Source organism: Pundamilia nyererei, unplaced genomic scaffold, assembly GCF_000239375.1.
Source record: "Pundamilia nyererei isolate P.nyererei 1_Seehausen unplaced genomic scaffold, PunNye1.0 scaffold00036, whole genome shotgun sequence".
Lineage (NCBI taxonomy): Eukaryota > Metazoa > Chordata > Actinopteri > Cichliformes > Cichlidae > Pundamilia > Pundamilia nyererei.
The window spans coordinates 2,365,932-2,377,450 of NW_005187437.1; the positions used below are offsets into that span (position 1 = coordinate 2,365,932).

The window sequence follows — 11,519 nt, forward strand, 5'->3', positions numbered from 1 at the left end:
CGCTTGTGTGCGACTTGAAATGTGCGCCTATGTGTGTGTGTGTGTGTGTGTGTGTGTGTGTGTGTGTGTGTGTGTGTGTGTGTGTGTGTGTGTGTGTGTGTGTGTGTTAGACAAGAATGTGGCCACAATATGTAAGTGGATTCACGAGGTTCTCACATGCAAATTGCCTCCTTTGCTAGTGTCACTGGTGTTTTACCGTGGAGCAGAATGTCCAGCTGTGGAAGTTTGCTTCCTCTAAGTGGTTAGAGCTTCCAGTGTGCAAAGTATTTTTAGATCTTTGCAGTCACTGTCCCCCACAAAATGCTGCATGCGACACAAAAGAAAGGCGCAATTTACAAAGGCACCATTCACTCGCTGTGTGCACAGGGCGTGCTTTACATCTTTCTGAATACACTTTTTTCTCTTTTTGTGTTTGCAGTGCTGGCGTGGGCAGGACCGGAGTCTTTATCACCCTTAGCATCGTCCTGGAAAGGATGCGTTATGAAGGTGTGGTTGATATCTTCCAAACGGTGAAGATGCTCCGAACACAGAGGCCAGCTATGGTCCAAACTGAGGTGAGAAATCACAGAGTCACACACAATAACATACACTGCTCCTTATTTGGATAGACTTGTGGAATTTTAAAAGACCACCAATAAGTTAGCAACGCTCTATTAAACCACTTTTGGGTGGGTGTCTTCACCCCCATAAGGTCTATTATTGGTTTTCTGGTCTTCCTGTGTGAAAATGGGTAAATGCAAAATCAAGTTTTTGTATTTAGCAAAAAATTTTTGCTCATGCCAATCTAGGCTTTCTACTTAGGTATAGGATCTATAGAATGATCTTGTCAGGACATGCGCTGCCTCAGCAAATTGCGAAATTTACTGCAAGTTGAAATTGTCTGAAAATTGTAATCTCTCATGTCATTAAACTCCTGGGGAGGTGTTCTAATGCAATTTGTTATGCGTCTGTCTGTTTTTTTCCCTCCACAGGATGAGTATCAATTCTGCTATCACGCAGCTCTGGAGTACTTAGGAAGCTTTGATCACTATGCAACGTAAAAAGCCATCTCCCCCCCCTCCCCCTCCTCTGAATCCTGTTGCCCCCCCACCCCCACCTCAACAGCCTCTTGAGCCATAGGAACTAAAATTTAAAACGACAGCAAACAACCACATCGCCACCGCCAATTCAGCCACATCAACCAGGATCTCCTAGATTTTTTTTTTTTTTAAGACAACACCCGGTCCAACCAGTTCAGAGTCCAATTTGACTTTTCAAATATGCCACAAGGAAACACAAGAAAATTGTCCATCATCTCAAGAAAAGAAGATCCTCGGCAGGGGAGGAACCAGATGCTGTGGCTCAAGATGTGGGGCGGGTTTTGATCAAAGTGTCAGACTGCTTACCTTACCTCAAGTGTTTCAATGTGGAGGACATTGTAAACATTCGTGGACGTTTCTCTTCTCAAAAAATATCTTCGTGACACAACAGTAACAAGCGACAGATGACGAAGGAAAAGGAAGGCAAAAAAAATACAAATAAAAATGTAAAAAACACTGAGAAGCAGATGGATGTAGCCAAGACTTGGTGACTATCTTGTTTTTTGATATGTTCGGGTGTAAAAGGGGTTCAAGTATTTCCATCAACACAGTGTGTGAGTAATATTGTGAGAAATGAAGAAACTGGTTGCCTGCATAAAAGATTTATCAAGCTGTACAAAAAAAGTGAAACAAAATAAACAGAAAAGGACAAGTTCACTCACATTCGGCACCAAATCCTTCAAGAAAACCTAAAGTTTTTACAGTATTTTGTGTGGGATAACACTCGACTATTAAAGCGACTTCTTCTCGAGCACTAAGAGCTAAAAGAAGACACTTTTTGGTTTTCTTACAGTTGTGAGGATGAAAACAGCGACACATTTCTTAAAATGTGCTAATTGCATCAGTTGTGAATTCGTGTGAAATCAGTATCCTCAGCCAGGTAATCGCAGGAATGTTGCAACACGCCAGTATATTAACAGTGCAAAGATCAGTCACCGGATAAAAGTCTCGCCTGCTGCACGAAGCTTCCGCCGCGTCGTCTTGCGTGCAGCCAAGGTGAGACAAGCGGCAGCCGTGTCCCGTGATTTTTCTTTCTTTCTTCTGTTTTTTAACAATCGCTCCTGTCTTTGGAACCACTACATTGTGGGGCTGCGGTTTCAACATCCACGGTTTTGAACAAGAGATAAACCTGGTGGGGGGGGAAGGCTTTGGAACAAAAATGGAACAACCAAACAAGGATTGCCGCAAAAGTGAGGGCTCTCTTTGTGTACAGTGACCAACGCTCATCGTCATCCTCCAGAACTTTGTCTAATGAGGAATTATCTCGTTTTTCTCGTTTTTTTTTATTATTATGATTTTCTGTCAAAACCAAACATGCTGCTTATCTCGTGTACGCTGTACGTGTGACTTTGGAAGGAGAGGAAACTGATGAATCAAAGATGCCATCTCTGATAACTGGCATGACTGAAAGCGCATCCACTTGACGTCATCGTCCACGCCTCCTTTTCCCCTCCCTCTCGCCCAGCCTCCTCTATAATCATCTATATCATTGTATAAGACGCTCAAGTGGCAAAGGCCTGCTGCAGTTACCAAGCTGCACATTAATGTGGTTGAAAAATTGGCCTTTAGTTCCACTGTTTGTGTGTTTTGGTGACAGGTGGATACATTTAAACAAAAAACAAAAAAAACAAAAAAACAGATGCTTTGGTATTTGCCCTCCGTTTTCAAGGTGATGTCTCTGTGGGTGACACAGCCAGACCAAGGAGCCATGATGGATCTCGACGCTGTGACGCATTCCTAAAACTCTCCAGTACAAGTTACTTGCACATCCCCAAACGAAAAAAAGATTAACTTTAAACGTATTACCCCCGCCAACCCCTCCCTACTCTCCCCGAACAACTGCAGGTCGACACACTAGTGTATGTTGTGATTTAAAAAGAAAAATCAAGCTTTTGAGATCACCGGGTTTTCATTTCGAGAACAGCGCTTTGGTATACGCGAGCGTTACGGATCCCGCGCAGGTTTCCGGTGGGTGTGCACAAAAGCCGGAGCGATGGACAGAACTGTGTGTAATCTTTTCTTATTTCCAAAAAAGCCTTATTGTTATTGTAACATTACGAAAACATTAATGTTGTATTATGACGACTTATTTTACACTACATAGTTGACTTTTTATTATGTTTTTGGTTGTTTTGTTTTTTTTTTCAGTTTAGTTTTCTAACAGATGTTGTATCATTTTTTTAAATTAGCAGGAAAAGAGAAAAGCTTATCTGTTCATATTATGTTTAAAGACATTCTATTTTTTCACTGTAGAAATGTTAAGTATAACATGGCTGTGTGCTTGTGCGCATATATGTATGCATTCATGTGTACTGCGCACTCACACATTCATATATATTTAAATGCAGAATATGAAGATATATCCAAACCTTAGTATGAATTATATGTTTCTCCTCATCATCTTTTTTGTTTTTTAAACATGTCAGTTCTCATGCTTGAAAATATGATTTTATTTCATTTTGTTTTTCTTTGTGTGTGTGGTTTTTTTAATATATACATACATATATATATATAAATATATAATCTTAGAGACCTTGTGTGTTTCTTAATGGAAGCTGAGGGAAGCACTATGCCTGAATCCTCTGCCTCCACTCACCATTGCTCTTCTACCTGAGGGTAGAACCTGTGCCGATGAGGAGACGCCATTTTTTATTTCTATTTTTTATTTTTTTGTCGTTTTTTCTTTTTCTTTTGAGCAACTGTTGATGAAGTGATCTACAAAATATCAATCAAATATTTCAAAACTGACGATTTTTTTCTTACCTATATAGGACCAACTTGACGAACTGTATCTTGTATGATCATGGTCAGGCTATGACCCTCGCAGTTTAAGAAAATCCTCTTCAAGTTCTCTTTTCTTTTTTTAATTTTTCAGACATAATGTGGCCATTCATTTTGTTAGATATCCACTATGATCTAGAGTATACCTGTAAATAAACAAATATATAGATTATATGTATTTGTATCATTTGACCTTCAAGATCTCATACTTTAGGTGGGGACAGAAATACAAAAATCAAAGTCCATCTCACATCCTGGTGGTTGTAGAGCCTGCTTTCTGAAACCTCTCTTCTCCAGTCCTTCCTCCCTGGTCTTTAATTACCACTCACTTTTCTTCTGACTTTAATTTCCCCTGCTAGCAGTTGAAATGGGAAACATGCCAGCCTCTGTTCTCATACCTATAGCCTCAAACAGAGCACGAAATCAGCACCAGTGATCTGCTGGTATAATTTGACCAAGCCTGGGAGGTTAGTTCTTTCTGTCAACTATTTGAATTGCTAATCAATCATTATTTCAAGGACCTGTTACATTCTTATTCTAGGTGTAAGACAGAGTGGAGCAACTAAAGGGTGTTTTTGAAAAAGAAATATTGTCTTAAAATAATTCTCAAACAAAGGATTAATCACAAAGGTGTAAATTCTTAAAGCCACAGCTACGGTAAAAACGCTGGAGGCATCCTTCATTCCTTAACACTTTCCACAAAACCCCCAGAAGATGTGCAACTGTTCAACTCCCTAAAATGCCAAGGTGTTAATCCATAAATATATCATTAGCTGAGGAGCAAATACAGCTATGCTAAAGGCCAGACATGGTTCAGTTCCAACATGACACGTTGATTTATTGTCTCCCCGGTGCATTTTTTTTAAGCCTGGAACAGAACCATACTGTTTTTTTCTTTGGTTTTTGTTTTTGTCTTTGACCATGCTTCATTTTGGGATGCAGAAAGAAATCAGGACTCAGTGAAAGATAGCAGAGTGATGCAACCAAGGAAAGACTGAGACAACCAAAAACGTGCTGCAAATTCACATTTCCAGCATGTCATTTCTGAACAGTGGGAACCTTGAGATGTTTCATAATGAACTCAAAGCCTAAGATGAAAGACTCTGGAATTCAGTGAGGCTGATGAGAAAGGGCCCAGGCCAAAACTGAAACCATGGAAGTCTTTCAAAGCTTGTGCAATGTGTTACGTTTTTTTTGACTTAATGTGAAGATGTTAGGCTTTTGAAAACAAACCGCCAAATTTGCAGGAGTATGTTGAATATTTCAGGGGAAGAGGGGAAATAACAAAAGATGAACCCTAACTTAATCAATTAATCAAAATAACAGAACGTATACAGTACGACAAATTGGAAAAAATAAAAAACAACCCAAATTCAGAAAAATACTTTTTTTGTATGAGGGCCAAGTGCTATCACTTTCAAACTGTTACTTCTAACTGAAACAATAATTGGTTTAAAGCCACTGTGTATGTAGATATGTTGACTTTGTATTAAAGAAATGTTGTCTGAAAATCATTTTGCATGTGTTTCTTGCTGGTAAGATTGGTTACAGCATGGATATCTCTCCTCCTGTCTGATTGTCTGCCTACAGTATTTCCCCATCTGTTAATATGCAAATTTCTGGTGAGAGTTATTTAGCTATGATACTTGAAGTACATCAGCACTTACTTTGCGCATCATACATCAGACTGGAACTTGCACTGAAAAGAAAATCTGTTCTATAGGACGAGTGATGAAACTCACAGATGGTGCGCATCGTTTGTTGATAGATGGCTTGATTAGCTTCCTCCTATATTTATCCACCAGCCTCTCTGCAAACACATCCCAGTGTGTCCTTAAGCTCCTCTTCAAGCTTGATAAATGCCATGCAGACAGGCTGATATTGGTGCAGAGGTAAACCCTTACCTAGTGGTATTTACTCTCTAATCTGTCCTCTTTGGATATCGGCTAACCTCGAAGTGATGCTTCTGGAAATCAAAGGGTGTGTTGGTCCCAGACCTGACTGTGTTTGCCTTAAAGATATTGCTTTAGATTACAACCTGCAAATTGCAGCGTGTGCTTTTTTGGTATTTGCACGGTATCCCTAAAATATTTGTAACAATAACTCTAGCGAGACAAAAAAGGGAAGAACAAAGAGGTTGGGGAATGAGGGGGTAGCTAGGATTCATTTTTCAACATTTTTTCTCATTTTGTTTTTGTTTTTTAATCTTTTTTTTTCCCCTGAGGAGTAGGAATGACGAATCTCAGAGGTAATGGGAGTGAATTAGTTGCAAATTCTACAGGATGCCATGTGTAGTGTGTATTTTATTTTATATATATGATGAATTTCAGAAGCAGTAGCATGCACAGTGTATAGTCATCTGCATTTTTTGTGCATTAAAGCAATCTCTAATGACTTTTTCAAGATAACGATACTGTAAATATTTAGAATACATAAACTGTATTTATATTTTAATTTTATACTTTATATTTTAAACCTTGTATATATTCCTTTGTGTCCACCTGTAACTAGAAATGTGTTGGTTGTTGGGTTTTTTACACTGAGCTATAGATCTAAACTTCAATGAGTTTACAACTGTGAGCTATCAGAGTGTTTCAAATTGGCAAAAATCTGCCTCTCCTAAGACTTTGCTCTTCACGCCATGTTGGATTCACCTGTAAATTAGATGCCGCTGCATCATCGTCTCACCCTGTGACAGCCACTAAAGCATTGTCATTTATTAAATGGTAATGTACGCAGATTGACAACCCGCTTCAAGGATGATGTTACTAATTGTGCGCCGGAAGAGCTGCTGCAGTCCATCCCTTTCTAATAGTGGCGAGCCAGCAGACCAAGTGTGAGGGTAGGCAAGGAAGTGAATTAGGGTGGCGATTATGCAGTGATTCAGACAGCAGCTCATTAGGACCCAGCTAAGCAAGCAATCAACGAATCGATGTGACAGTGGACCCAAAAGCCACAGAAATTTGTAATAAATGGCAAAGCGATAAATTGGATTATCCACAGCCCCGTGGCCAAGCTCTTTCTGTTGCAAATGACAAATCAATCCAATCATGCCACGAAAAAAGCTAAAGAACCACAAAAACGGGAGGGAGGGCCTCGAGTTGCACCGGCTGTGGAGGTTATCTGTCTGTCTGTAAGATGCGTCTTGTTAAGGTTGTAGTTTTCCAGAGGTCATTTCTGTGTGATATTCAGGGCTCTAAAAAATTCATGGCCAGCCATTAGGTGTTTATGACCACCTTTTATAACTGGAGATTTAGTGACATTTGAACTCGTGCCAGAGCAGTAAAGGTGTCAGAGGGCTGCCATGCCACATGCCTGCTGAACCAACAGGACGAAGGCAGAGCTGCTTTCAGATGTTAAGGATGTAAAAGAGCAGAAAAGGAGAAATAATTAATAAAAATGAGGCAGCAGCAGGATCCCGTCTTAACTCTGTTTCATTTCTTGTATTGTAAGCACAAGAGATGGATCTGCTCCATCAACCTGTCAAATCATCACCGCTGAATGCCACGACCATGACTGGAGTGCTGGATGAAGAAACACTGACATGACATTGATGGACAAAGATGAGCAGATAGATGAGTTATAAACATTAAACCTCTTCAAACATGTCAGCACACAGCTGGCACCAGTTTCATGGAAAGATACGAAAACATCACACGTCAAATATTGTATTAAATAAACCAGTATTTTTGTCAAAGGACTTTGCTGCCATCTGCAGGATAATATAAGATGGCACCATCTGGATAACACTAAAGAGCTGTTTCCATTCAATTAAATCAGAGATCCACATTGATAGATGGTGGATTGGAATGTATTGTCCTCTCCAGAGGCTTTCTCTATGCTAACTAGACCATTATGAGCTGCTGCTTAGAAATAACTTGCTCTATTTTAAACGCATCTACATGTGGGATCCGTGCATTCATACAAATACTAACAGTTTTTGTTGCATATATAGTATTCTACCATGCAGCAAGATCGTTATACACCTGAAACACAAAAAGTCTGGAGTGCGAATTGAGCAGGGACCCCCGTGCACAAGCGCTCATACCCGGCGCCCTTCCTGTTAAAAGTGTGTTTGAGCGTCTGCCAGCAGTAAACGGTGGCATTTCAAAATTGTGGTGCGACATGACTCCTGTGTTTATGGCCTCGTGCTGTTATTTCCTATAATCTGTCTTACGTTCCCTGGTTCCTTTCTGCCTCTCTGTGTGCAGGCAGGGCTCTTCCACTGACTGATTGCTGCTATTAAAAAAGCAAGCAGCGGGGATACCGTCTTGGTTTCCTTCTTCCTTTTGCAGTTTTATTTCTCAGTCTCATCCACCAGTTCTATTTTGTCATCTCGCTACACTCTTAGGTCTCAACATTCATCTGCTATTCCAATTTTATTTTAAAACAGTGGCCCCTGGCCTTGCCTAATGGCCTGTCCAAGGTTGTTGGGGGAACCTTTTATCTTTGAAAGCTATTTGATTTTTAACTTTGAATAAAATATCAAGGTTGATCATTAGTGAATGTCCTAACTCATTTAAAATATCACATTTTGTTTCCAGTTGATGAAGTCCCACAAAAATAAGAGAAATAATAACTATATTGGACCCCGCCAGACGAGACTAATTAAAAAAAAAAACTGGCAGCAGTAGGATTGCTTATTTTCCATTTTAATTAGCCGATTAAAAAAAAGACATTTTTTTGATTCCAAAAAGACTGGTTTTCACAAAATAGCAGTTTCAATCCATTTGATGGCATGCTTGAATCCCCAGTTTGCTCAGTTAGAGAAGTATGATTTAAACCTTGTTTCTTAATTCAGCGTTCTGGAAAAGGTTGAGAAGCCTGGTTTCAAAACATATTTGAAAAGCAAACAAAAAAGCTAAACTTTCTCATAAATATTGCACACAGAACAGCACATCCTCTTTCAAATTTTGCTTCTTGGATCTGGGATGATTCTTAAATGCGGCATTTAATCCAGTGTACACAATGGGAAGTGGCTTTGGCACAGCGTCTAAACAGAAAGTCACATATTTCTTCTTGGATTTTTTTTCCAAAATATACCCAAACAAGGACAAGGAATGTCTCTGGTATAAATTTGTGATAGGTCATCATTTGGTGCTGACTTTGAAATACTTCTTTGAAAACTTCAAGAGCAGTAAACATGAGAATCTTCAAACTTTGCCTCGTGTCTGCTTTCCTAACAATGTTTCTAAAAACTCATTTGGACTCTGGTCTCAAATGTCAGCTAAAGCACTCAGTTCAAAATATGCTCAGTACTGTGGAGACAGATAATGGTTCTGTAATGGGAAACACAACATAAGAATGATGGCTTCCAGAAAAAAACAAAACAAGCATTCTGCGGTGCTCTACAGTGAATTTTCCATTAATGATTAAGGACACATGAAACCGTCTGCAATGGAACCATTAAAGCTTCCTTGTAAACATGTCCATCTGAACATAATAAACTTACATTCCAGCAGAGTGAGAGGCAGAGAAAATGAGTTCAGGATGAAAAATGAAGACGTGTTACATTTGTAGTTCGAGGAATACAGGCGGGAACTTCTAGCCGAGCTCTACGAGTTGGACTTCTCATCCGAGTGAATCTCAAATTTGCATAACGTAATCACTCAGCCGTCCCAGTCTGGCCCACAAATATGAGCACCGATAAAAAGAGGGCGTTCACTAACCACTGCATCGACTGAAGTTCACCACATAATGACAGGGCGCACCGCTTGTGTCTTTTATGTCATCATTATAGGTTTAGAGTAAGTCGGTATGTTTGCTACCGCTAATGCTTAAAGCTTAGGTCTCATATATTTCGGTGTCCATCCTCTGACCCTGCTAGTGTGGTAATTAACATAAAAGGTGGTGCACGGTTTCATTGCATGAAAGTGCTTCCTGTTTGGGGCTGAATTCTTTAAGTAGTCTTCAGGAATAGTTCCCCAGGCTTCTTGAAGGACATTCAAAGCTCTTGTTCTGCATTTGGCTGTCTCTGATAGATGACGATCTCACACTGCTTCAGTGTTAAGGTCGAGGCTCCGGGGAGACCAAACCAAGACTGATAGTGTTCAGTTGTGTCTATTTCTATCCAGGTATGCTTTAACTGCACTGTCAGTGTGTTTGGGATCAGCCCCACACCATGGCAGAGCTTCACTGTGTTTTACAGATGGCTGTAGACGCTCACTGCTGTACTTCATTCCTGACCTCCTCCATACAGCACACAGTCATGATGATTTATACTCCATAAGCTTTGTTGGCACTAGTTTTCTGTCTACTTTCGTCATATCTCAACTTTTTCTCTTCCTTAAGAACGGCTTCTTGACAGCCACCCATCCACTGAGACCATTTTTGATGATACTTCAGTGAGCAATCAACTGAAGAGTCAAATGCATCTCTCAGGGCCTGAGTCAGTTCTTTGCTGGATTTTTTGTTTCAGACTTGGAGGACATGACTTTTAGGGACCGTTCCTGTGCTGTGGATAGTTTTTGGCCTGCCACTTCTTCTTTTGTGCTTCACTTGTCCAGTTTCCTCAATTTTTAAAGAATACACGTTTTTGGCTAATAGCTCTTTCGGAATCACCTCATCTACAAAGAGCTTCATTTCATCCCAAAAGTTTCATCCCTTGATTTGCTCCTTTTTCTAAGCTTGAAATTGAAGTGGTAAGTGGCTTAACAAAACAAATTTTAAAAAATGCATTCCTCTGAAAATGGTCAAGTACAAGGGCTGATTTGAAAAAGAATGAAAAAGCAGCGAATGTCCAAAAAACAAACAAACCAAAAAACAAAGCATTGAGATCTATTACACAAAATTGCTTTAAAAATTGCAAAAGAGTCTGGCTCCTTGGAAGAAGACATGAAGGGTGGCTCCAGACTTCTGCACTGCACTGTAAAAGTCCTAAAAACAGATCTAGTGTGCAAATAAGAGTCAGACAGGCTGTAGGTTCCAGTTTTCATTGTATTTCAAATAAAAACAAACCCAAGCGCATTTGCAACATTCTTGATAACTCAGCGGAGTGGAGTGCTATTGGCCATATATCATGTGAGGTCTCATTCCTAAAGAGTCGAGCACAACTTCCTCCCCCAGTGACCATGTGGACTTCTGTGACACATCAGCTGCTTAACTGTGGCCTGCATGATACCACTGAACTATAAGAGCGTGGGATTATGTTTGGGGAAACATAATGAACAGCTTTCCTTGCATACAGAGATAGAAGTACTGTATAAAATTATGTTATTTAACTGAGAAGTTGAGCCATTATTTTAAAGTAAGTGCAACAGCAACTTAAGGCATTTCGAACTTAATTGTTTTTGTCTGCCAGTTGTTTGGTTTCAGGACATAGAACTAAATTAACCTGAGAGGGAAGGACTAATTGGAGCATTGTCACGAAAGGCTTCAGGTTCAGATATCGAGTTCAATCAGCAGCATTTTACTGATTCAGCAACAATTCAGTGAAATCTTCTTCACTCCGAGGCTGTTTCTCATTTGTATATTAGTTAGTTTTTGGGAAATAACCCAAATAAACTACCTCGTTTCCAATTTGCTACATAAGCATTAGGGGTGCAACGATACACAAAATTCACGGTTCGGTTCGGTTCGATACTTTGGTGTCACGGTTCGATATTTTTTCGATACAAAAAAAATGTTTGTGCCTTTTTAATTTGTCATTTATTAAAATTA

The 11,519-nt window shown here is 39.7% G+C and overlaps 1 protein-coding gene across 15 annotated transcripts in view; it reads left to right on the plus strand.

Moving 5' to 3' along the window:
* ptprsa (protein tyrosine phosphatase receptor type Sa) overlaps positions 1 to 1,208 on the plus strand; it is a 223,126-nt gene extending 221,918 nt beyond the window's left edge. For all 15 annotated transcript variants that reach the window (XM_005730285.1, XM_005730292.1, XM_005730287.1 and 12 more), the window contains 2 exons: positions 419 to 554; positions 972 to 1,208. In XM_005730285.1, the coding sequence (XP_005730342.1) occupies positions 419 to 554; positions 972 to 1,040 (205 nt within the window). In that variant the 3' untranslated portion in view covers positions 1,041 to 1,208. The remainder of the gene's footprint in view (positions 1 to 418; positions 555 to 971) is intronic.
* The last annotated feature ends 10,311 nt before the right edge of the window (positions 1,209 to 11,519 follow it).